We start from the raw sequence: 28,000 nt of genomic DNA, 5'->3' as shown, positions 1-28,000 counted from the left end.
TCGCTGCTGCAGCCCCGGGCTCATTTCAAAATTGTCCCTTTTGCTCTTTCCGTACGGACTCTCCATGTGCAGTGCCGGTGGACCGGTGCCACATGGGGGGGGGGGGGGGGGGGGGAAGTCTAGCTGCTCACTGCAAGCTCCTTCTCAAGACATCGCTACGATCCAGGCAATCTCACTGCAGAGAAACAGACAGAATGACATTAGGACGCCTGTGAGGAGATCAGCACTCATTACATTTGGGGATGAAAAAGAAGACAACAACAGACGTACATGTCTCCATTTCCTTCTCACAGATGTAGCTTATGAGATCTTCACAGAAGAAATCGTTCCACAAGCCTTCATGGATGAGTCCCGCACAGTCTTCTCCCATTTCGTGCCCGTGGCCCCAGTCGTCAGGCTGCCCGGGCTTCCACTTCCTGCAGGCAAACAACAGGGGGCGACCACACATTACATTTACAGGTTCTCCTCTAAGAGTCTGGTGGAAAGAGAATAAACTGCAGCGAGAGTTGAAGTTGAATCATCTGATTTAAATCTGTAATTTAGACCACAAGTGGAATATTTAATGATAAAGAGGCTTTCTTACCATATTGCCGTGTTCTGATTTTATTCAATGCTGGTTTGATGGTTTTGATCCTTATTGTATGTTTACCCTTTATTTGTAATGTTGTAAGCATTAATGTTATTGTGGTTGTATTATGTTTTTTACTTCTGTTGCAAGAGAGGGAACTGCTCTGATTGGACCACCCTAAATAAATAAAGGTTTATTAGATGTTAAAGTATATTTTTTGTTTGAATGGGCCGCAGGAATAGAGGATTGGAGGTTTGCATGATTTCAAAACAATCAGAAAATATCAGACAGTTGATATTTTGTCAAGACTGCGTGTTTTTTTTTTGGTGTTTCATGTAAGTGAAAACCTGCTGCTTGTTATTATTACTGGAAAGCAGTATTTTGAACATTATCCAGCAGGAACAGCACCTACTTTCATTCAAGGTAAGGCGTTCCCTATGAACAATTAATACTGACGTGAAAGCGGGTTCGGTGCCGTCCAGCCAACGCCAGACGTTCTCCTCCTCCCTGTCGGTCAGACCCATCCAGAAGTAGCCCTTTCCAAAGGTCTGCTTCTTCAGCCATTTCTGAGATCACATGAGGACGAGAAAAAGTCACAACTGAGAAGTTACCTCACACGTGACCGAGCAAAAGACGACCGTCCCTTCCAGTACACAATGATTTTAGTGCTAAAGATAACACTCATAATTAGTCACCAGTTCCTCCATATCGTTGATGATCAACAGCGAGGCAGACGTTGAGTCACAGGTTGCCTTTGAGTCGTCAAAACTGTGCAGGTCTTTGGAGAAAAAGTAGCACTTGTCTCTGTAGTTGACCCACTCCACAGGGCATCCTGTAAAAGAATCAAATCTACCATATTATTATCAATGGTGCTAGATTATACAATTGGTATACTGCAACAGAAACGTTAAAACTAGTGATAAGACTTAAAGTCGTACCTGGGGCCCAAAGAGTCGGAGGTGCTGCCTCATCCTGCAGAGACACAGGGCCAAGAGGAAGTCCTGGAGCCTGGATCCCTGGTTGTCCCGGTGATCCTGCTGGCCCCGGGGGCCCCACTGGTCCCGGCAGTCCCCTTGGCCCCTGCTCACCAGCTGGCCCCATTGCGCCTCTGATACCCGGTTGGCCCTGTGCCCCCTGAGGACCAGACTGTCCATCTCTTCCAGGCAGACCGGCAGTACCTGGCTCTCCTTTAGCCCCAGAAGGTCCGGCCCTTCCTCCTGATCCTCGGGAGCCCTTAGATCCGGGGCTGCCAGGTACGCCAGGCAGTCCTTTTATCCCTGGCAAACCTTGTGGTCCTGGGAAACCCTGCTCTCCTCTGGATCCTCGTATCCCTGGACCACCCTTTTCCCCTTTCTCTCCCTTCTGACCAGGCTGACCAGATAGTCCCTGAGGTCCTTTGTCCCCTCTTGACCCTCTTGGACCAGGGGGACCTAAAAAATAAGATTTACTGTCAGCAAGTGAAATGAACGTTTTAAGTATTTGTTTTCTTCAAAAGAATAGTCACACATTGATGACAAAAAAAATGCTTCTTTGCTTTCTTTCTGAAAAGATTGATAGCACAGCTACAGCTAGTAGCTAACGCTAGCAGCCATACATCCCTTACCCTTTAAAATAGTGAAGTTGGTTATTAGCTGCGAGTGCTTGGTGTCCACCAGCTTCATCTCCTCCATGACAATAGAGAGGCTGGTGACCTCCTTGTCCACACGTGCTGCCAGCTCGTCCTGCTGGGACCTCAGACCTGCTGCATCTGTCCTCACGTCGGTCACACTGCTGTTGAGGTTCACCAAGAAGTCAGAGTGGCGGCCGACGGTCTGGGAACAAGTGCGCAAGTCGTTCAGGTTGAGGTTGATGGCCCCCAGGAGCTGCGTGGTGAAGCTGATGTTGCCGGTCACCCGGTCCATGCTCTGCTCAGACTCATCCAGCCGCACCTCAAGCTCGTCAAACTTGTCAGACATGAGGTGGTCGAAGTCCCTCTGCTCGTCCAAGATCTCCCTCAGGCGCTGGTCGTGGGCATCAGTCAGGCTGCTGGTGTTCTGGAGCTGGTTGGCCACGAGAGCAAGCTGTGATCCCACCTCCTCCAGGCTGTCGTTGTTGGCTTTTGCAAGAGTTGAGGCATTACTGGCCACTACCTGCAGGTTTTCTACCTTACTACGAAGCCATTCAGTGTCGGACCGCGTCTGTCGGGCCATCTGCTCGAGGCTCTGAAAGTCATTGCGCATTTTCTGGATGGCCTGACTGGTGTCATCCACCGAGCGCTGCAGAACGGTGATGAGGCCTCTCTGCTGGGCCTGGGTGAAGTTGAGGCTGCTGATGCTGAGCAGCGCCTGGTCCTGCAGTTTCACCTGCTGCTGGATTTCTTTCTGCAGCCAGGCCGTGTCCTCCTGCAGACCCCCAATCATGCTGCCGTAAGACTGCAGGGTGCCATTTACAGAGTGTAAGCTGGCTGTGTTGCTTTCCAGCTGTCCCTGAACGGAGCCCTGGCTGTTCTGAATGTCTAAGCCAACGTTCTGCAGCTGAGTCAGCTTCACTTGATCGCTGTGGATGCGTTCCTCCACCGCAGACAGCTGCCTCTGGAGAGTCCAGATGTTGTTCTTGAAAGTCTCGATCTCTGTGGTGGTATTCTCCGACTTCTCGCCTGCTTGATCATCTGACGGCGGAGATTTGCACAATAAATTACTAAAAACTTTCAGCCTCTCACTGTAGCTTTTACTACAATTTAAGCCCAGACACTTGGCCACTTACCGAGCTTTTTCAAATCAGTCTCAACAGCAATTATCTTTCCTCCATAGTTTGCAATACCTTCAGACACGCTGTCAACTCTTTGCACCACTGGAAGAAAAAGAGGACAGGTAGGACAAAGGTTAGTGTCATAGCCTCATCACAGGCTCCGTGCTTTATTAAGAGACCAGAGTTGCCTGCAACCACAGACATCATATATAAAAGGGATCAGAGAGGAAACCACTGACTATAAGAGATGTGTCTACATGTCTTGTAGACAATAATGCTGGACTCGATTAATGTAATCTCTTGGGTTAGGCCAGATTTAGAGTGTGGCAGGGAGACGTAGAGATGGAATTTTGGAGTTGGAGCGCAACTCACTTTTGAGTGAGAGACAGAAAAAGGTAGGCAGTGCGAAAGAGACAGAAGGAGGCAGGAAGAAACATTGATTCAGCAGAGATGGAGTGGGTGGTCAATGATAGACACCGAAGACAGAGGTGCATGGGAAGACATTGGCGAGGGCCCTAGGGGACAGGAAGTCACCTAGGGGGGGTTCTTCAGTAAACAGGCGGATCAAAGACAGCCCAGAGGAGACAGACGCTGTGGCAGGGAGGCTCTTCACGCCCCCACAGGCGACACCAGCGTTCATTTCCTCTGGAATGTGTCTGGGATTCCAGGGAGTCAGCCCACTTCCACCACCAGCCTCGCCAGGGGGACACATCCTCTAACTGGGAACTGCATGGACTCCTCTGCTGGGAAGCTGCATCCGAAATGTTTGCTCCCCAATAGTTAAGACAACAATTCAGTCCCAAGGCTTTCAATAGCAGAGACAAGATGGGCTGGTTCAAATCCATCCATCCCTCCAAATAGGGACACAGGTAAAGCCTTTTTTCATGGTCCGATTAGCACTAATAATGCCCTTAAATATGTGACATAACAGCCACTAGTTCATATCCCATGTATATTAAACTTAAAGCAAAACTTGGACATTTATTTGCTTTCTTGCTGAGAGTTAGACGAGAAGATTGATACGACTCTCATGTCTGCCTGTTGAGTATGAAGCTACCACCAGCCTCTGGTTAGCTTAGCATAGAGACTGGGAACAGGGGGACACAACTTGCCGGCAAAGTTGGCCTACCAGCACCTCTAAAGCTCAGTCAAGTTTTAGCACATTTGTTTTCTTCCAAAGTGAAAAAACGACACATTATGGTTTTACAGTGCTGATAGGCTCGCTGTTTACCTCTGTTTTCAGTATTTACGCTATGCTAAGCTAACTGTTTTCTGTTTTATTTACCATAAAGATATGAGACTTATTAACATACAGTATTAATCATAAATAAATCTCTGCAAGAAAGCAGATAAGCATAATTTTCAAAATAACAAAGTTTCCTTTAGATTTAAGACTTCAAAATAAAATAATGATTTGGTCTCCAGACTGTAAGTAGAAAATATATTTTACTGTTGTGATAAAATTGACTCGTGTGTAATAGACATTGAGAATCTGCAAATAGGAAAATCAATGTCCAACCAAGATCGTCAAAGCTGTTTTATTGTTCCCTTTCTTTTCCTTCTTCGACATCCTAAAAACGCAACTTAAGTTTTCTCAAGGAACAAATAAATCAAACAAAAATTATAAAAAAATATCCTCGGATTACCAAATTATTTTTAGTTATGAGAGAAAATGGACAGGAAATGTTCCACACATCAAACTACATGGGACACATTTCCAGACACAGAACGTATACAGTTCAGCATCGCAGAGCACAAAAGACACTTTGACTTCACGTCCACAGACTGAAGCATAAGCTACACTGGCACATTGCTTCTTTCACAACACTCGCATGTGCACGAGGCTGGAAACTGAAACTAAAACAAGCAGACTCCCACATACAGACATTTCTGGGCCTTTTCCACATGTTCTGTTCGTGTACTGGCCCCCAGGGAGCCTCATTGCATCACACTGTGGCAAATCTAACCATAAAACGGGTCTACAGAGGAAAGCCTTATTTCTTTAGGTTGTTAAAAACAGCTTTTTGTATCCAGTTTGAACTCTTTCCAGCTCTTGTGTGTGTGGTTCCTAAAACCTTACTTTGCTCCCTTATGTATATAAAGTCAGGAATAGTAAAAATAGGTATGAAGCGACTGAATTGTAAACTCCATACTTTTGACACATAAACCTACGGCTTTCATCTTATGGTTTTTCAAGAAAATATCAGTGATGTGCTAAAAGATAAATAAATAACTTTGTTCATCTAGGTAGCTTTCAATGATTAACTGTGTTCAAAGCAGATCTTACTATACGTGTATCTTAGAGTCTGGATAGTAAACACTAGGGACTCATTTCATTTGTTGAGAAGGAAATGTTCAGTGGGAGAATGCCCTGAATCACAGATGCTAGCAGAGCAGCAGCTAGCCTGGAGGTGATGTGAGGACTCCACTAGGCGACCTGACAGACCGTCAGTGTAATGGCACCACAAGCAGGAAACAACAAATATGTCTCCCAGTGAGGTGCGGTGTGTTTACATCTGGTTTTACTTTTGTGATAAAACCATTCAAGTGTTTAACTGTGACGTGCTAAAGCATAGCGTAGCAGTAGCACAGTTAGAGTCACAAAGTAAGAAAGTGACTCTAATGTCTAGTAGTTACACGAGCGTGCTAACATTAGCCACCATAAGCTACTTGTAATACCCCACCAAGAAAGGCTGTAGCAATAAAAACTACATTTAAAACCAGTTGTTGTTTGAGAATAAAAAGAACTTTACGCAGGGAGTTAGGTAAAATGCGCAGGGGATGTCCTCCTCCAGTGTCTGTTCTTACTGCCTCTGAAGAAAATGAATGGGACTCAAATCCTCCAGAGTCCAGAGAATGACCTCATATTGCTTTTGGTCTTGTCAATCAACACAGCTGGCTGTGGGGAGAGAAGACAGAGGTCACCCAATCCCCGCCAAACCTCCTGTTAAACTGCATCAAAACAAAAGGGTCACAACCAGGACGTTTTTGTGGGTCAGTGCTGGAGGACAGAGGGAAGCACACATGTTAAGTGCATATAGAGCACTCTGGGTCTCACTACATAACCATCTGGAGCTGGGAGTGCGTTTAGCGTGAGCTGTGGTTCCCTTGACAGAGCGGTGCTTCGGTGCCAGTAAAAACCCAATTTCAATGGGTTCTGCTGGAGTTGCGCTGAGTTCACTCGCCGCTCATCTGGGATCAATTGGGCCCGCATGAAAAACATGCACCATGGAACAAGTAGGACCGACTGAGCTCAGAGAGCAATGCAGAGTAAGTTGTTAATGCACTTCAAGACACACAGATAACCCCTGAACATGTTCACTTTTACAAAACCAAAATAAGGAGGAGTCACACGCAGTCGCATATTGGAGCGTTTAGCTCAATTATATCAGGAACATTCAGAGTTCAGTTCTCGGAAAGAAATTTAGTTTCCCTCCAGACAGAGCCAGGCTAGCTGATTCCCTCTGCTTTCAGTCTTTATGCTAAGCTACGCTAACCAGCTGCTGGCTACAGCTTCATGTTTAACACAGAGTTCATGAGAGTGGTATTGATGTTTTTCATCTGTCACTTGGAAACACTGCAAGTGTATTTCACAAAATGTCAAACTATTATCTAACCTCTTTAAACTGTTATCTATTGCCTTTACATAATGACAAAGTTGGTCATGCAGAAGGCCGCTCTGGTGATGATGATGACCTCTTTCTCTTACACACAAACAACACACTCTACTCATACCCTCATCAAACAGCAATGCTTTTATTTCTTGGCAGCACAGAGAGAAACCAAATGATATGTTTGGACGTCCGCAAATCATTTTAGAAAACAAATTGCGTCGTCGAAGTGATGTTTGGAAATGTTTGTCATCCAGTAATTCTGCCCATTAGGTCGCAGTGACGTAAGAAGAGCGTAGTGTAGTAGTGTGGCGTAGTTTACCCGGCCGACTTACCTTTGTATCCAAGCGCAGCGACGGCGATGGTGAGGAGAGTACACAGCACGTAGAGCAGAGCTATGGAGGTCTTCAGCGCCCATTCATTCTTACACTTGGTGCACTGGGTGCCCTCCTGGATCCCTGTGCGAAAAAAAGAAAGACCACATGATTCAAAACAATTTTTTGTTTCTGGAGCAAAAAGGTCTAAAAAGGACATGTGGGTAGAAGTTAGTGTTAGCTAGGGACTCTGCATGTCCAGGAGTCCCACATCTGGACAAACAGCCCTGGAGTCCACATTAAAGAGTCCAGCAGTTCCCTGAGGGCCCGGGTGGTGAAGGGGCAGGGGACACAAAAACAATCCCCCCCACTGATTCGTTTACACTCAGCGACATGCTTATTTTCCTGAACTCAGCGTTCACTCGGCAAACTTCCTCTTTTCCAGTCGATGTCTCTCTGGTGTGCACAAAGATTAAGACTTAGCCGAGTTTTACACAAGAAGCACGGAAAGTAAATCCTTTTGTGCGACATTAAATTCAGCCTCTCTGTGAATCCTTTCTAGTCCTCTTCTTGCAGCTTCAGTTGACTTAGAAGTCAAACTAAAAAGGCCTCAGCTGGTGGGGACACTTGTGGAATAATAGGATAACTTTTCATGACAGATGAGTGGCGAGATCCACAGCGCTGACGGGAACACAGCTGCATTTCATTTTCTATTCAGGAAGTGTGTGTGTGTGTGGGGAAGGGTTCGGGGGGATCTGGTTTTCATGCACCTGGAATGAAACTCGCTTCACATTCACAATATGAAGGAATAACTCTTATTAAACATGGCAGCATGAAAAGTGCAAATACATGACTATCGCCATCTGAAAGCCAGTCAATCACATGACCATTATTCATCAACCTGTAAAGAGCCAAGACCATTCAGCGCCAACGACTTCACCGCACATCTAGTTTAATACATGAGGCAATACTTCAATAAATTAAATTTGCAGCGCTGATTGGCTCCTCGGGGTCTCGATGGGAGTCGAGATGCCAAAGTTATAAACTTGACTCGTTCTTATGGGTGTGAAGGGATTGTTAATGATCAGCGAGAGTTAGACCTCAGTTAAACACCAAGTCCAGCTGGAAGGGAGGTCTCCTCAGCGCCCGGCCAACCTGAGAGAACATGAGATTTACGGTAAAAGGCACGGGCAAGTCCACTTAAAGGGGCTGTGAATTTAATCCGTCCATGGTTTTGATTCTTGGCCAACTCATATGACACCAACGCCAAAATACCAACCTACTCTACTTCTTCTGCCAAAAGGTGCTGCCCTGTGCTTCAAACTTTGTCAAACTTTTATATTGTTTGAAGCAGATACAATGGTATATACATCAGCCGATAAGTAACAAGAAATTGCAGTGCAGAATTCAGATTATCAGATTGCATAATGGACATCTGATATTTAATATTAAAGTATTGGTTATAAGCATCTTTGAACTGAGTATTTTAAGAAAGGGCTTTAATGAAATGCTTCCACAGTTTTGACTCTTTGCAAAAACAGATGACACCGCCGCGTCTCAAGCCAATTAACTGTCCTTCGTCAATTTTTTTGCATCTTTACATAAACTAAATCAACGATTCTGACTTTTGTCGACTTCTTGCCAAAATCTTCACATCTTCGAAGCAAGACTTATGTGGGAACAAAAACAGGTTTAAAAAAAGATATGGAGAGAAAAAGAGGAAATGCTAGAAGACAATACAAACTGTTGCTCTCTGCTTATTATATATTGTACCACACACCTGAGAGTGACCTCATCTTTTAGAGCCCCAAAACATGGCTGATGATCTAAATCATGTAAAGGGCCTCAATAGGCTCCTTAAAACGTATTTATAAGTTTATATGCCTATAAGACAATAGTGTTTTAAAAGCACAGCTCCAGTTGTGGGTGTGGAGCCAGTTACTAAGCACAAAGCGGCTAACACAGCTGTGTAAGAGCAGTTACCAAAGTCTTCCCTCGCCACCGGTTTAACTGTAAGCAAAGAAGTGCACTCTGGGAATACGGCCACGACACAATTGCATTTCGTAATCATTCATAACTGCCGACATGTTTGAAGTGTCAGCTCATGCGTGCTTCCACAATAAAGCAAGTATATCAGTTCATCAGTTCACAATAATCAAAGCGCTGCTGCCCAAAATTAGCTGTTCCAATCCAAACAGGCCGACAGTGTTTACAAATCTGCAGCGCTGAAATGATACCAAAACACTTTGTTAGGGTATAAACTATTACACAGGCAAAAAGGCTTTACCACTCCAGTGCACACTGGCTGATGATCTTCCGATGCTCCGCGGATAAGTGGAGAATTTAGCGTTGGCTCTCAAATATGGAGGACACCTGGCACAACACGACACACATGGCCGACAACACAACAACAAAGGGGATTTCAATTTCACAGCTCTCCTCCGTGAGCACACAGACGTCAGATGGAGCAGCTGTATTCTCTTCACCCCCCCTCCGAGTGGCGACACACCACTGGGCTGTCGAAGGCTTTATCGGGGGTTGTGACCTGCTTGCTTTTCATTTCCCAGTGGGTCACTTCCTGGATGAGGAGGACAAATAAGGAGAAGAGACGGATGCTTGGCCGGACTGCTGTGGGAAGCTTTAGGATAATATTGGTGTTCATCTGTGTTTCCTGTCTATTTCACATTGTTATTTTACATATACATGTACAGCATAAGTGAAGATATCGGGGCTTGTTTTTGGCCTTTTAAGAAGCTGTTTGCCATTCATTTATTGTATGACTTATTGTATTGACTGGTTTGTTTTGAGTGAGTTAATATCAGTACATGATGTTTAAGACTGGGCAACAATACTAGTAACTGATACTGGATTTTTGATATTATGTTTATTAAAAACATAAACACGTAACATAAGGAAACTATAGGTAAGGATCCCTCAGAATGATTTTACAGTTGAAAAGTCAAGTTTTCTTCTCAATTGTTACCTGTAACAATATATCTGCAATAAGCACAATGGATAAAGTTGAATTAGAAACGGCTTGATTAAGATCATTTGAATCAGAGTAGGAATCAGACCAACCATTTGACACCAGCTTTTAGTACCAAAACATAATTGAAATTCAAAAAGCCTTAGTTATGCTAGATGCTGCCACATATCTACAGGAAGAGAAACAAGATATTCAGGTCTACTGGGCGAAATTGGGTTGAAAAGTATCTGTTTAGGTTATTTGTTTTAACAGCATTTAAATGACTATGTTTCAATGTGAAGCAGGTCCAAATTACAAGTTGAGAGGTAATCATTGAGATTCTGTTATATGTAACTATAGACGTCTCAAATGCTCACCTTACAACCACATTTAGCTCAGTTTTAATGTTGTGTCTGCTAACCTGCAAATTATCAAAACCATGTTTACATGGGACGCGGCTCTGTAAATTATATAGGTCACATTCATGTCCTCTTACTCAGTTGTTTTTGTTAGCAGGAATTTCAACCTGGTTTCGACAGTTTGCATAAAAAAAAACTGAATCCAAGACTTGTGGTATGTTAAGTGTTAATCCTTCCTCTTTGTCTCGCTATAATTGTGAATAATTTTGTGTATCTTACTTGTTTGTGTATCTTACAGTATGTACCTACTGTGTAAAATAATTTCCTCCTTGAGGAAAAATAACAATAATAAACAATCTATATGGCATCGCTCCACATTTACATCCACTGTACACATGACAAAAGTCCAGATGGATATGAGACCGTCAGGATCAACGTCTTTCACACATTCTCAAATATCTGTTACACTAACGGGGCCCAGATGCACACATGGATCAAATATCTTGAGGTCTGTAGCACATGAAGTTTGGCTCCACGTGGAGTCATGTGATGAAGTTAAAAAAAGAAGCGTCTAGCTTGACATACTTTATTATTAAATATTCAAAATTAGGAGGAAGAGAACTTGAAGCAGACTGTGGAAAAACAGGAGTGAACAGTGAACTCCTTGTTCACGGTTTAACATCAGAGACTCGGTTTCCTTTAGTTTGGCTGCTCATCATTAAATCAGATTCTGATTCGTCATCTTTCCCCTTCGCCTGCGCAGTCAGACACAGTCAGATCTGACCGACCACGACCACAAGAACAACCATCGTCCAGGATGCTCAGACCACAAGCTGACAACAACACTTTTACTGCTCATAGCGAAACAAAACTGATACTCCAAAGACAAAGCGCCTTTTCCAAAATAACACACAAAATAACTCAAATGTGAATGTCATTGTGTGTTTTGGCCGGATAAAGTGCCCCCATTGTCCCTGCAAAAACGTCTATGTTGAAGTAATATTTGGATTGTGTCCACCTTGATAATTGAGTGTCTCCAAGTCCGTGTCTTTCACCAGCGTAATTTCCTGAAACAAAGGATTACCCAAATATCATAATTTTCATCCTTCCATTTGCCCAAGACATGCCAAAAATGATTTCCACGGCCGATGCGTGGCCCCGCTCATTAAAAGACAATGTTTATTTACCGTAAATATCAGAAGGGACGCTATAGTAACGGATGAGAACACAAAGCTGTGAGCTGAGGTCACCCAAACTGTGATTTGGATTTAACACACACTCAACCCCTTTCCAGGAACCAGAGAGCAGATTACTGCAAGAGGGCAATCATCGAATTATACCTGGCATCAAAGGCAACAAGAGGAGTTCAAGACAAACTGCAGCAGTGGAAGAAGTCCTCTAAGCTTTAAGTGAAAGTACATTTGAACTGTTACAAGTAAGAAGTCCTGTGTTTACACAGTACTATACTTACTATACTAATACTCATTGTGAAGAAGGAGAGGGGACTTTGTATCCTCAGTTTTCACTATTTCTGGGGAGTGAAGCAAGATAGAAAGAAAGATTGAAAGAAAGAAAGAAAATGAGGAACAGAAGAAAAGTTAGGACACAAGTAAAGAAAAAAAAGAAAGGCAGAAAGGAAGGAGAGAGTCAAGTTTGAGAGAAAAAAGAAAAAGGATAAAAGAAAGGGACAGAAAAAAACGAACTGATTGAAGAGGGTAATTCATCCAACCCCCTCGACCCGCTCCACATGTGACTTTGTTGCTCTGTAATAACTCACAGTACTTCTTTCTTTGCTCTGAGTGGTCAAGATTTATAATTACCACAATAATAACAATAATTACACTTCATTACATCTCAAAGACCGTGGATGGCTGTTGTCCATCAGATGCTCCAACAGTATCTCTGTTCAATCATTGAATGCCAAAATTGTAGTTGTTTCCAATTTTTTTTTTGGGGGAAATATCAGTCATCTGTCCTTCATTACTCAAACAAAAATAAGTTTCCGTTTCACAAAATCTGTGATCTAAGCCAAGATGTTTTACAGTCAGGAGGGAGATGGTGGCTCAATGAATGAGTCATACACCGCTCAGCTTTCTCAATGGCATGATGAGGTGACCTGCACTGAATCATGTGTGTGTGTGTGTGTGAACGGCTGTACTGCTGCATGACTTTCAGTGTTAGTGGACATAAATCAGTGACTTCGAAAAACGACTTTACATTTCTCTTACTGAAAAATGTAGAAAGCATTAGAAGTACACTTGTTATGTTCATTTGTAGCCAAAAAGAAGGAGATCGAGGTGATTTCCCGGCAAAGAAATTGTGAAACATAGACCTAGAAATGAAAATGACATCACAAACAGCTCTTTTTTCCTCTAAAGGAACATGTAGAGAGAGGACACGCTGAACACGACCCACAGCCAATGCACAAAGGTCTCTCGCAGCGGAGGTCCTGGCCTAATAACTGACTGTTTAACATCTTGGAGAACACACTCCGTCCTACAGGATGCCCACTGAGCTCACTTCGAGGCCGTACCTGCCAATGACGCCATCAAGAGGAAGTGCAGAATTGGGGCCAAAGGGTTCTGAGTTCATGGGATGGCTTTGGGGCCCCGCAAGGAAACCGACACCATCCCGGCTCCATGTGTGGCCTGATTCAGGCTCCATCTCTTTTATTACATGTGATGGAAACCATACGCCTCCATCACGTGAGACAAGCGGGCGTGATGCTCACGACTGCGAGTGTGGGGAGGGGAGTGAAGACAGGCAGGACAAGGCCAACACCGGATGACTTGAGAGAAAAAAACAACTAAATGTGAGAAAGTATAACGGGAGAGTGGGAGCGCAAAAATGATTTAAAAGATCTGAGAGGTGGAGAAAAAGCATTGACGGATTAATTGTAAAAGACAGTAACCTCTGTCACATCGTCCGCAGTGAGCCAAGAACCTCTCAGGGACTGTGAGATGGGCCAGATCATCCACGAGAAAATGAAAAGGAGAGGAGGAAAAAAAAGAATATCTCCGACTGAGCTTCACGTCCAACAAAAGGCATTGTCAAATTATGAGGCAACCAATATTGCAGCATCCAGCAGCTCTCCTGGCTCCGACTGTCTGCCGCCTCGCTGTGGGGAGCGGGGCAGAATCATTTATTTTCTTTTATCCAGTGACAGGTTTATGAGGTTCCATTGGACGCGTATTAAAAAAAGGAACGAGGCAAGAAGTAGAAAACACAGGTTTGTTTTAATACAGAGTTGCATTTCGGCTTCCTGAGAACATAAACACCTACATGAGCCAGCCTCCACTTAAGGTTCAAGTTTGACTGATGCAGGAAATGTCACCTTTTGTAGTGTAAATAAAGTTGCTGACCAAACAAGATGTCTGCACTGATGTTGCAGAAAGAGACAAGCTTGTAAAGAGCAGTGCAACACTTATTTCATGCCCCTGGAAAATAGATACAGGATATGTTTAAAGCTGTATCAGTTGATTGTTTTTGGCCACTTGGGAGCAGCTGAAAAAACCCTACAGTACCGCCTTAAAAAGTTGTTATGGTGAATGTGTTACAGTTGCTTATTTACACAACCAATAGACATTCAAATATATTTGGAGTCACGTCCAAAATGTACCTTTGACTATTAGCTTTGTTTTGGTCTCCACCCACTCCTGACAGAAATATTTTGCTCTTTGGCTGCTAAGCGCTCCACTATGTTCACCAGCTAGTTGCTCACTTTGTCTGTCTGCCGTCCGGTGATGGACTTAGTGTTCAGTGATTTATCAAAGCTGGAAACGAGGTTGAGCTAAAAGACCCTAAATCTCCCTGTAGAGCTGATGGGAATCAGGTGATTCTGTAACTACTGGTCATTTCCTAGAGGGTCATTTGATCATTATAAAATGTCCTTCCTAGTTTTAATTGGCAAATGTAGAAGACCACGGGTGTTTCTTTCTTGCCAGAGAGCCAAATCCTGAGAGAAAAATGAAATACGAAAAGTTTGCTTGGTTTAGATTCTTCGTTTTGTTCGCTTTCTTGAACAGAAATAATCTCCAGTGGTCTTTCAGCTTTTGCAAATATAACTCAAAAGACACAGAGAGCCGACCAAACCTCCCACTCCTCATCCTCCCATAATGACGTCTCACCAACTGATAGTAAAGGTAGAGAAATGATTTTCAGATGAGCACGCAGCATCCTCCAGCCCTGCAGCCCTGCCTCCCCTCCCACGAGCCCCGGAGGCCCCGCTCAGCTCTGCACAGACTCAGCGATCGCTGCAGTTACACAAACAGGTCCGTCTTTCCAGAAAACTACATCAACAATGGAGTGGGGAAAGGGAATGGACTTACTCAGCTCAGGGATTTGGGGCCCAACGGAGCGACTTAGGTATTAGTTACAGAGAAAAACATCAGAGCGTAAGCACCTCAAATCGTTGCAGCTCTCTATGAAGTGTGTGTGTGTTTCTTTTTTTATCTCCGTGTGTGTGGCCCACTGGTTAACGACCATCACATTAGCATCCAGAATTTGATAGCCTGCCTACGCTGAACTTTGAAGGAAACACAACACCATCAGCAAAAAGAAGAAGTGAGGTTCAAAGTGAGAATGCAGGAGAGCAGGACAAGAAAAACAAAAGAAACGTTTTATCCGATGAAAAACAGGATTCAAAGGCTGTTTGTCTTCAGTCAGCTGCCATTCTGCTGGAAGAACTGAGCACAAAGTGCAGCACTGAATTTGGATCTTATTCCCTTTCAAACAACATTGCAGCACAAGAAAATCTGAGAATGTGTAAATCTCTTTCAGTCGGTATTTTCAACATCAAAGTCGAGTCTCAGCTGCAGGGATAGGGATCTGAGTTTGTGTGCGAAACCTCATCTGAACGACGTCTAGATCTCCCGCCGGTTGCTTCAGGTGCCAGTCAAAATGTGAAAAACCACCACAAAGACCGCCAGTGCTGACAGAGCACTTGCGAGAACTTCAAAGAAAAACAAACAGCTAAATATCGCCAGTTGGAGAAAACCAGAAATAACGTGACATTTTCCCTCCGATGAGCAGCTGTAACAATAAACCCCCCAAAAGGTATTTGAGACATTAAAATAGACCCTTTTCTGTCTAGTTTGCAAGCTGTTTTCAAAATGTTTTATCTGCCTGTTGGTGCACGGGAAACAGCATCCTAGTTGTGGTAAAGAAGGTGGTGTTTACTGTATACTCCTGCATGCAAAATGACGCCGACATATGAAGGTTTGAGGTCATTCCCCTTAAAGAGGAGATACATTACCGATAATGGCCACTAGAGGCATGTTCCAAGACAACTCTGATTGCAGTAAAATGACTAAGGAAAAAAACAAAACATTCAGCTCAACAAAATACAGGTAGTCGATTTTTTTTAACATGAAGTTGGAATTTAGTCTAATGTGTTTTCTTTTTAAATATTTAAAAAAATCTTCAAGATAAGTGTGTTTCACAGGTGTCTCAACTGGATGAATAAACAAAAAGACAGCAGCAGACGGATCCTGATGTTTTGTCTCCACTTCACAATGTTCTTTAAACATCTAAAACTAAAAAATATCCAGCAGAGGAAAAGCCAATTCTAGTTCATTCAGTCTAACGTCAGACTCCATGTCCTAACAGAGTTTGAACAGTTCCTGGTCTGCTGAGCTGCTGCCAGATAAAACCAGGAAGGCTTTAAAGAGCTCTGCAGATTTTTGGGATACTTGACAGAAAGCCGGTTGGGGAAAATCTGAATGGAACAGTTCTTTTACAGGCCATGCCCACGTCAGCCAAACTCATCACCGTGTTGGCCACATCCATCACTGACTCTGCCACATGGACAAAGGACATGGTCTACACCGAAACACCTCTTGTGTTCTTTGAATATGTTTCTCCTCCAACAGATCTGCCGTGGCCTGACGCCTTCCCTCCGACCCGGTGGTTTCTGCTCTGGTGTCGCTTGTGGGTAATGTCAGTACATTATGGTCGTCGTAGAGGACGCCGCTCTGTGATTTTCAGGGTTGCTGGTAATAAGAAGCTCTCTCATTTAACAGTGGGAGAACACGGAGGGCTGTAAAACACGACTGTGGTGTGTGTTGTCAGGTGGTTAGCCTTAAAGAAGCTTAGAATTAATTCAGTAACAGATGAAGTGAAAATGTATGCAAAGTTGGAAAATATGGTTATACAATTTTGAAGTTGAGCTTTTTTTTACTTTAATAATTACTGGTCAATAATGATAGTGTTAAAAATAATGATAAGCCTGTAGTTGTCTGTAGTCGTCTGTAGTTGTCTGTAGCAGACTGTGTCTGTAGCAGACTGAAGTTGACTGTAGTTGTCTGTAGTCGTCTGTAGTTGTCTGTAGCAGACTGTGTCTGTAGCAGACTGTAGTTGTCTGAAGTTGTCTGAAGTTGTCTGTAGCAGACTGTGTCTGTAGCAGACTGAAGTTGACTGTAGTTGTCTGTAGTCGTCTGTAGTTGTCTGTAGCAGACTGTGTCTGTAGCAGACTGTAGTTGTCTGAAGTTGTCTGAAGTTGTCTGTAGCAGACTGTGTCTGTAGCAGACTGTAGTTGTCTGAAGTTGTCTGAAGTTGTCTGTAGCAGACTTTGGATATCTGTCAAAGACTGTGGCTTATTTATGTTACCTAGAGAACAGCGAGCTAGAATTTCAATTGAATTACCTGTTTTGGTTTTGTTTACCTTCTGTCTGCAATAATCAAGTTGACCTGTTATGAGAAGACTGAATTAAGACGCCAATGCTTTACTGTCTTCATTTCCTGCACCCACGCCTCCAAAGCTCCAAGAGAACAGCTCCCGACCTCTCAAGACATCACACCAAAGCTTTTTATTTTCTGTATAGTTTAAAGTGGGAGGGGCTACTCCATGCACCATGGCGCCAATACATAATTACATGTTCTCATTGACGATGTCAAAGTTTGTTTATCTTTTTAATCTGCTTGAAATTCTCCTGGTTGAATCATCAGTACAAAAATAAACTGTGTTGGATAAAAACTACAGCGAGATGTTTTAGGAAATTAGTGAGCCGTGTATAAAGAATGAAGGTGATTCTTAAACTGTATAACTTCATACAGTGTCTGTAAAACAGTATTTAATACAAAATGTAAGTGGAGAAGGATATTTTGCATTGCTCATGAAGTGGAAACTTTAGAATGGAAACCGCAATATTATGATCTCTTGTATGAATTGTTCAACACAACAACTGAAATTCGAGGGTGAGAGCAAACCGCTCGCAGAATGTTCAATTACAAAATTATACACTTTTCCTCCAAAGTCAGCAAGACCAAATACAAAAACAGGTCTCAAAGACTGATGGGATGCTCCCTGACGTGGGTTACAATGGAAATGCCTTCTGTTATGCGGCATCATGAGTGTTGGAGTTCCTTCTGGGTGGCCTGCAACATCTGCGGCCGGCTGCGGGGGCGTGGCCTGTCAGTCTGAATGACAACAAGCCATCTTCTCCTGCCGCTGGTTCAGGAAGAAGAGGAAGTCTCTCTGCCATAATCTGTTCAGACACACACGCTCCAGACATGAGGGTGACACGCTCTTCTACCTCAGAGCAGCCTGACGATGAAGCATCAGGAGGAGCTTTCTGACATCTGGGTCGTGAATCACACCACTTACTGAAAGCAGTAATCAACACCAGACATTACTCGACACAACTGTTTGTTTAGGTAGAAGAAGTGCTGAGAGGGGAAACTCTTCTCTGAACGGTTGAAGAATCTGAGCTGCGCAGGCGTCATCGGGGAGCAAAAGATTACTTTATAACTCCAAACAACAAGATCTGACTACCAAAATGTAGTTTGTACATTAGGCCTGATGGCAAGAACTTTCCTTCAATGGCCATCTTCACTATTGTTTTTAACCTTTTCAACCAAAGCCTCCTCAGATCCCTAAAACATTTTCTCCACTTGACATTTTTCTCATCAGTTATATCTGCAAACACTTCCTTGCCCTTCCATACAAGATGGAAGCACTGAAGATATGGAGTCACTGAATACAGATTAATGTGAACGTGAACTTTACACAAACTCTGCATGTTCAGAGTCGCTTTAACTCAAAGTAGAGCACCCAAATTCAACGAGCAACAACAACATAAATGTACCGTATCGTATCCCTTTTTAGTTTGCTAATCAAATATATGCATGCACGATAACAAATGCCGTGCACTCTGTAAGGTACCAGAGAATGAATTCAGTGGATTCCCTCTGTCTGCAGTCTCAAACACACATGGAAAATGTGATAGTCATTATGGATCTGACAGAGTTTTGAAGCAGTTCCTCACATGTTCCTCTCCGCTTCAACTCCTTTTTGCAAACCAGGAAGCTGTAGGTTGATCTTGGCAACGTTCACGGTAATTTTTCCCCCCCTTTTCATTAATGTTTTGGACCGTGAATAACAGAGTTAGGAGGTTTTAATACTTATACTATAAGAGGAGGAATAACAATCCCCAAATTCGTTGTTAAAGTGTGCCTGTGTGTTCTGCTGCCGGAGGTGTTGGAGAACTTTCAGTGTTCATGGACACATGAGACTCACAAAAGTTATCGGTTTGTATTGCAAAAGTGTGACGTGTGTTACATTAAGGCTGAACACACACACACACCGGAGGGAATACAAATGTAACATCGAATGTAGAAGCATGATCCCTGCAGAACAAAGAACTGCAGCTCGCCAAAATCGTCCTCTCATGGGAGGCGTTAAAGGAATGCAGGTGTCTTGGAGCGCCGTCTCTGCACTCTGCCATTCTTTTATTTAACTACTAAATCAATGACTCAGACCCCCTTGTTTGAACACCCCCTTAAAGGCTCCTAAAGAGGGGCCTTACTGAACTCCAGAAACCCTCCCCTGACATCCGCATGTGGGTCACGTCAAGGACACTATACGGGACTTTGCTGCTTTTCCTCTAAAAGGTGAGTCACAAAAGTCACGGACACTCGGGATGATCACAGGCCATATTGAAAATAGCAGCTAAATACCAGCACATGTGTTGCCCTGGGAAAAAAAAACATCGCCGATCGACTCTTCATATCTAGCGCCCGGAGTCATGTTACCGCTGTTTTATTCAGCCTAATGAGGGCATAACGGAGAGGAGGGGGTGGAAAGTTTGGACAAAAGTTTACAGGAACTGAACTGTTAAAAATCCTCCATTGTGCTGTAGTCTCTCTACAGTGTTCAGTGTTGAAACATTTATTTAGATCATTTACTTAAACTGATTTTTTTACACATCAAAGTTAATGAAGCAACTATTCTAAAGTCTGACAAAGTGACTCAAGTGACATTTGGGTATCACAGTTTAGGATTTTGAATACAAATACATTCCAGCCTGGGGGTGTCGATTTGCATTATGGGAAGTAGAAGCTACATTAGGGACTAGAAGTCAGAATATCTCAGCCATTGATGCTCCAATTCATCATCAACGAACTATGTTTTTAACTCGTCCAGATCACATACAGAGCAGAACATACACTCACAAGAAAAAACAGAAAATATACATATATGTATACGTGTATATGTACTCAATTACAAGTAGCTCAAACTTATACTTGAGGACAGCATGTGTGTCATTTTCCACCACTGCTTTTGTCATCCTAGGCTGCACCATCGTAATCTCAAAGAAAAAGGAAAAGTGTGTGTTCACAGAACTCCCCTGTGATCGGCTGCCATTCTTCACGGTCAGACAGTTCTGTGGGATTCCAGATTGAAAGGATTGAAATACAACAGAGATAAGACCGCGTCTAAATGTCTGCGAGCGTGAGTAATGACGTCTGAAAACACCGCAGTGCTAAACTAATGATTTTTTTTATTGTATATGTGAGTGCACATGTTCTTGTGTCAGAAAGGTGTGTAGTTTGTGCTTCAGATAAACAGTTCCAGCTGGATCTTATACCGTTACAGCTCCCTCCTCTTTTCTTTATCTACCGCCATCACACGCACACTCGTACCCTTATCTCCTCACAAAGAGCTCCTCTCATGCGCCTCCAAACCCATCCATCCACTTCCTGCTCTTCTCTTACAACCGGCTGCGTCTCCTCCACCCTCTCTCTCCCACTTCCTTTTCACGCCCCTTCCCATCTCCTGGGATAAAATACCCTCTCGCCCAGCGGCCCCTGCCCTTTTAGCTCATTCAGCATTTCAGTCTTATCTCTCCTCCCGTCTGTCCGGTGGTGTGATATTCTCCCAAAACCAGGGACGAGGAAATCCCTCGTCCCTGGTCTGCACATCATCCTTTTTGTTTACACCCAGGGGATTCGGGTTTATCAGCCTGCTCCAAAATCTCAGGGTGAACTTTCCTCTCCCTGCCCAGAGAAATAAGACTTAAGCCTGACATGTGAAACTGAGACGTGGAGCTGGTTTCTGTAAACCACTGGCTGAGATCTGACTTTATTTTTTTAATCATATAATACTTCATTGTTTCTGGATGTCTGCTTGGGAAATATAATTTGACTGCCTACAATTTTCCTGTCTCTCACTCACACAAACGCTTACATTTAATTCACTTTTAGCCACCACTATAATTTCTCCATTTTCTTCTTAAGTGCTTTAACGTGTCTTAAGCTCCCCACATCTTCTATAATCTTAAAAACCTTGTGGGTGAATGTTTCTGAGACAAATCAATCAAAAAAATGTGCAGCAGACATTTTGACTCTCCAGGATCATCATCAGAGCCAAACAGAGCAACAGCACACAGTCCTGTTTATACTGAATGGGCATAATGAGTCAACAAGCAACAGGTGTGGGGCCTTAACCACAAATAATCCACCACAGGTGTTAAAGAGGCACAATACCTTTTGATAGGAGGAAAACATGTAGAAAGAGTATATGTGCTTGAAAATGCTTAAAAATGAATTTACGGCCTTGAAATCACTTGAAATCATTCTAAAAAATAGCACTAAAAAAGCCACTCAAAGAGAAACCCTGTGTTTTACAGTTGGTGTGCCCCTTTTTTAGCAGCTGACTTCAGTAAGTGTTTTCTCACCTACGTCTACTCTCTACAACAGGTGTTCAACCCGCTGCAGGTCAAGTATATGTCTACGTCTGGAGCTCCTTTCAGCACAAAAAGCCACTACGAAGCACTCAAACTAAACGTAAACCAGCAATGACTGATTTTTCTGTTACACTTGGGGGCAGCAGAAACAAGCTGCAAACACCATGTTGACATATTATTATTAAGTCGTTATGGTAAGTTGCATCTATCCAGAAGACATGAGGAACACAGGCCTTCAGCTGAGTCGTGTTTGAGTCCTTCTGAAAAATGGAGCCGAAACTGAGCCAAGCTGACGAGAGGCACAGTAAAAAAAAAAAAAAAAAAAGACAAGTAACACATGTGCTCACACACAGACATGTTTGCGAAGGCATGCTGACTGTGAACTCTTAAGGCCAAAGGAACATTTTGAAGAAGGCTTTGTACCAAAAACCACAGCTCAATTCTGTAAAAAAGGCCAAGAAACCACAGCAAAGTGCATCGAAATCCTCATCAAACATTCTGACAAACACGCTGCCAAGTATCGAATGACAGTATATGTATTGAATGTGTCAGGGTCTGACCAAAGCTGGCTAGTAGTGTTAACACAACCATGTTTGAGTCCATGTTAACCAGGATGGATGAGGTGGTAGGTGAGGTGTCATTACGGCTCAAGCTGATGGTGGTTTGTGAAGCGATGCTCTTTGCCAGAGAAACCCGCCGGACCGAACCGAGCCCCGGCTGTGCTGACACAGCTGGTTCCAGGCACAGACACCCCCAACGCCGCGCTCGGCTCCAGGAATCTTTCCGGGCCTCGCTGGAGAAACCATAACAAGTGCAGGAAATAGATTAGTGCACTCTGGGTTCCACGCCGGCCGCAAACCTCCCGAGCCCGGTCTCTCCAAAACCCACATGTGTGTGGGAACAGGAGACACAGCAGCAGAGGGAGTAAGACCCCCATCCAGACATCGGTGCAGGTCCCAGGAGGACCTGCTGCATGGAGCAATCAAGCGTCCATTATTTAATGACTGGCCCTGACTCCTACCTACAGACCAGCATTACTCGAGTAGAAATCAGTACAGTAATGCCATCCAGCAATGCACGACCATTTATGTAGAATATGGTGTCACTTAACTGTAAACTCACTGATTTGTGAAAAATGTATACTTTGATATTCTGACAGTTATTTATTACCGATATGTGAGGTTCAGAGCATTACATCTTTTCACAGGGACTCTTGCAATTTACTCTCTGTTCTGCTGATTTTGCCTCAATCTGTCTTGTGTGTCTGAGGTTTTTCTTCTTTTACAGAATACCCTCTGGGGAAAACTCACTTTGCCACAGTGTTCTCCATTAACATCTCCTCGGAAAGCCAATCTAATGGTTTCAAGGTGTGACAGGTGTTTGTGACTGCTACAACAAAAGTTAAGATATAACGTAGGCCTCGCTACACTCATGTTTGACTTGCTTGCTAACTTGCTATCCTCGCTAAAAACAAACGGTTGGGATGAAAAGTTTGCTTTACTTTCAGAAAGAAACACAAGTGCTCTTTGTAGTTAGTGAACCAATATATTGTACATATAGAATATACATTATTTTAACCTTGAGAAACCTAATTATCCTGGTCACGAAAAACTCTACCAATGTCCCGAACATTGCTACTAGCATTTTGCTAACATACATGTATTATTGCTGGTTATTATCCCTGATTTTCATAGTGCACGTGCCTGAACTTGTTGCATTTAATATTTAAAGTTATAAACATGTAGAGATTAAACAACGAATTCTGATAAGAGCAAAATAAAGCGAACACAAAATGGCTTGAGGTTGTGTTTTAATCGTGTTAACTGACTGCAAACCATGCCACATCTTTTGTGGAGCAGTTTAAAGTTCGGGTCAATAAGATTATGTGACACAGCTAGCTAGTGTAATAACTTTGAATGCAGCACCTATAATTGTATTTTTATTCTTTAACAAAGAAGGGACCCAAACTTTAGAGTTCCCAGGTTTTTGTAACCAGAGGATTTCTGGTTTGACTCAGGCCAAGGGCCGACTGCTGACTGCCATTGACCAATGATTATACCAGCTCTAAGGGGGCTGCGAGGGTTCAGCCAAAGCTCAGGTAGTTTTCTATTTTATTCTGAAGGCCTTCTTATGTCAACCCCCCGCTGACAAATAAATATATTTAAAGCTCGAGCACTGTGGAAGCAATTCCGGCCTGGCTTCAACTTGGCAGGGAGAGAGATGGGATTACCAGATGAATTCACTCTGTGCATGTACTGGTGTGTGTGTGTGTGTGTGTGTGTGTGTGTGTGTGTGTTTGTGTGTGGGTGTGTGTGTGTTGTGCAACTTCACTTGTATACAAACTAGTGGAAAAATGTGTGTCTTTGTGTGTATTTGTGTAAATATACATGATGTATGCATGCCTTCTGGATGACGTTTGGTTTGTGTAAGATAGAGAAACAGAAACAGTTCACTTTGTTTAAAATCTGTGTGTGTGTGTGTGTGTGTGTGTGTGTTTGTTTCCTCATTGGGCTCTTTCTGACCTACGGAAAGCTGAAAAACATCCAAAAGTACTTTTGAGGATATTTCAACATTGTCACAAAGTGTTACTTGTACTCATGTGTTGATTTTACACATTGTACTTTCTGATGCAGAAAGACTGGAGGCAAGCCTACGTTTGTTGGTGTGGATGAAGAAACTGAATGAAATCCGTGTCAAATCCTAGAATTCAAGGGACTGGAGGAGAGTTTTGTAAAGACCTTTCATCAGAGGCATTTCATTGCTCCTTTATCTTTCCTAAAGCACTTTTATAAGGAAAACTTGAAGCACACAAGCCAACATCCCTCAATCATTCTAGCTGAAAGGACCACAGCGCTTTTGCATGCTTTAGCCAATTAACTACAAACCATGTATGTTTTACAATACTGGAGTCCATTTTCCAAAGTACATCAGTTTTAAGACGAAGAGGCTTCACAATGTGGAATATATATCCATGTTTTCAAACTGCAGGGTGATTTTCATTGCGTATCGGAATTGGTGGAAGTCAACGGCTTCCAGGAATATTTTCTGGCCGCTTTAGAAAACAGTCAGCTGTGATAGCAAAGTGTGTGAAATGTGTATCTATATGCTAAGAAAAACAGAAGCTAAATCCTACTCTCACTTTTAACTTTATTCAAATGATGTTGTATGTTCGAGATGTCCACCTCTTAGAACCAGCTTTAGTGTTCTCAGTGGGGACTTTGTAACAGTTTTGACACATCACAACAATTCAAACACCACAACATGCAGAGAGGAAAGAACTGCTTGTGTCCCCTGCGTACTGAGATGATAGTGCTAATAGAGGAAGAATGAGGGCCTGTGATGGTCTGACTCTGCATGAATGCAGCTCGATTGCACAACAAAGCCTCCAGAGTGGTGAGACCGACTCTCGGAGTCGGCCCCTCCAAACAGCTGCCGTGTCCCTCAGATGGCCAACAGGCAGAGTTCAGCAGCTCTCTCTTCCTATGCTCCTCCGAATGTCAAGAGTTCATTTGAATAAAGTTAAAAGTGAGAGCGGGATTTGGCTCCCTGCCCCCGCAGCTCTCTAATCTGATCCATGAGCGGCACTCGCACGCGCTCACAGAGAAAGACAAACAGGATGCTTCCACTCGGGTAACTCGGATAAAAGACATTGTGTTTTAAACACAGTTTGAAGTGCTCTCAGCCGGTGCTGTAGTCCACCGCCTCACATCCAAGCTCGTGGACCTCGGGCCGAACTCTGTGTGAATGAGTCAAACTGCAGCAACACCCTGACTACAGAGACACAGAGGCTCCTGATCCAGAATCAATGTTGAATCAACAGAACAGTGATGGAGACCCCCGACGTCTCTGAGGAAAGTACTAATGATGTGTTTGAGTGTGTGCGTGACATAGCGTTTGCCCTTTGCTGCCAGTTTTTTTCTTCTTCAAACCAAAAGCATGAATGCATGCACTTGATGGCAAACATATGGCTCACAAAACCATAACAGCAGCGAGTGGAGGAGCAGAGAAACGGACGGACGGACCCTCTCTACATGAAAGTAGCTGTGCTTGATAATTATTAATGCAGCATCATGTGTGACAAATTTTGCATTTATGAAATAAAATGCGAAATAACAATGCAAATTGTGTGAACGTACGAAGAAGAAAAAGGGAAGAACATAATGAACCATATTGGATGTCACGAGCTAGAAATGCAAATTGCAATGAGTGTTTTTGCCAAAATTACAAAAATACATACTTTTCCACTTTACAGGAAGCATTAATGGAAACTATTTGTTACAGTGAGGTGTGTGTGTGTGGATTACTCAGCGTAAAGTGGGGACTTTTTTTGGAAAGACATGTTGCTGTTTTATTGTATTGGAGGCAAAAATGTCAATGACAGACATCCCAAAACCTGAAAAAACACTGGTTGCATGGCTTGATACCACTTGAGGTACGTGTTTGTAATTTGGGTGAACTGACCATTTAAGCTTTTCATCCTTATCATTCTGGTCTTGTCTGGTTCACTACCAGCACACAAGTCCAATGTGAAAACGTCTGAAAATGGGGCCCGACTTCATCCTTTACGCTACACACAACCCACATGGTGCACGTGAATGAGCACACTTGCACACAAACCAAATGCATGTGAACTCTGCTTGCACCACAACAGAAAGAGACATGTTTCCAGTTTGAGTATTGTCAGATTTTTTTGAGGTACTTGCGGCATGATTGTGTGAGACAACGTGTTGAAGTGACTCAATTTAAGCGAACGAAAGGGAGAAGAGAGTTTCTGAAACGTCTTGATCTGGTGAGCTCTGTCAGCGGTCGTCGGTTCTGTGGTGAGGTGGACCTCACAGGCTGTCGGCCACATTTATGTTCAACCCAAAACCGTGCAGGACCATTAGCGACCAAGCTAAGTATCAGGACTGTTGAGGCTCTGGCAGCCTGCTGTCTGTCCTGACATGAAACATATTTTGTGTTAATTAGCAGATTCAAGGTAAGTAACAGTAGGAAAGAGGAAAAAGCCCAAACACTACAGCGGCTTTAATTCACAGTATTTTATTCTGAAAACCATAAAATGTTTTTATGATAAGAGCTCCAAGTGTGTCGGCTTTTCTCTCTTCCACCTTAAGAAAAAGGACTTTTCACTCACCGAACCTCTTGTATCCAAAAGACTGTACTTCCTCCTCGTCTGCAAAGTCGTCTGTATGACATAATCAGAAACATGACATAAGTAGGTCATATGCACACTACTCAGAGTACACTGTGTCTAAAGCAATTGGTGGGACTCTACAATCAAAATAAAACAGAAAGAAACGCTGCAGGGCAGCGGCACAGAGCCAAGAATTCAACATGTTATCCTCGAGTACAAACATCTCAGTTTGGCATGTGGAGGCGGTCGACAGCGCATTAGGTCGGAGATAGAGGAGTATCATCTTTTGTCTGTCTGTGTGTGTGTGTGTGTGTGTGTGTGTGTGTGTGTGTGTGTGTTTGTGTGTGTGTGTGTGTGTGTCTGTGTGTGTATGTGAAGATAGGAGGTCCAGAGAACTGTAAAAGCCACAGGCTGCGGTTTCTCTGGGTTGTTGACAGTAAACTCTAATTACACTCTGCTGCACTACACTGAAGACTGGAGCAGAGCAGAGAGAACATCACCGGTAATGGTAAACAGATGGGATCCAGAGGGGAGACAAGGGTTGAGCTGAGTGTGTGTTTGTTGGTGGGGGGTCAGAGGGGGTACGAGTGGTATTTCACCTCAGTTTCTCCGGGTGAAATGAATATTGTTGTTATCGATGCCACAAATACATTACTGTTAAGAGGTGGAGTGACAGCATAAATACAGCAGTTAATCAAGTTTGGTCATCACCACTCAAGCGGGATATTTTCTTCAGGATAATAAAGTTTTCTTGTTTCTCAAATATTAAATATTCAACAAGTAAAAGAAAACGTGGTTTGGTCTTTTATATCTTTCAATTAAATGTGACTGTGTGGTGTAAGACGAAAAAAAAAAATCTAAGTGTTTCACAACTTTCTGCACCGCAGTACCGTAATGTCATCCAGATGTGAATCACGCACCACAAAGAAATACGCACCGAAATCTGGAAAGAGTGTAATCTTTTAAAATAAATATCAGCTGCACGTGAAGGACAACATACCTTTCATGGCGTTTTCTAAATCGTTGAGGGTTGTAGAAGAGATGAGGACCCCTGTCACTTTCTACGCATCTCAGCATCCAGTGCAATGGTGCAAACTTGATCCACGACACGCACGAATAAAATAAATAATAAAACTATAAGTTTGTCTTCATGTCTTCAGTTTAAAATCCCATCGTCTCTGTTCTCTTGCTCGCTTAGTTTCAGGGGAGTTTTAGCAGGAGTGATGTGATGTTAGCGGAGCCTGAAGGAGGAAGACGGGCAGTCTTTTTTACTACCAGTGTAAAGTTACAGAGAAAAACTACATGCACTTCCGGTGTTGCTTTCAGAATTAAATCACATTGTTGCGTAAAACTGTGTA

At 43.2% G+C, this 28,000-nt stretch overlaps 1 protein-coding gene across 1 annotated transcript; it reads right to left on the bottom strand.

Annotated features, from left to right (window-relative positions):
* Positions 1-155: 155 nt before the first annotated feature.
* Positions 156-27,719, bottom strand: LOC142937786 (collectin-12-like). The gene is given in 11 exon segments (XM_076080874.1): positions 156-175; positions 271-416; positions 1,025-1,134; positions 1,264-1,400; positions 1,507-1,998; positions 2,172-3,215; positions 3,311-3,397; positions 7,242-7,364; positions 26,643-26,693; positions 27,643-27,685; positions 27,687-27,719. Coding segments are annotated over 11 exon segments (2,286 nt in total).
* Positions 27,720-28,000: the final 281 nt, after the last annotated feature.

This window comes from Anarhichas minor, unplaced genomic scaffold (assembly GCF_050575085.1).
Source record: "Anarhichas minor isolate MPS153535 unplaced genomic scaffold, ASM5057508v1 ptg000074l, whole genome shotgun sequence".
Taxonomy (NCBI): Eukaryota; Metazoa; Chordata; class Actinopteri; order Perciformes; family Anarhichadidae; genus Anarhichas; species Anarhichas minor.
Note: the sequence above shows the minus strand (reverse complement) of the source record. Positions and strands in the feature narration are given on the sequence as shown.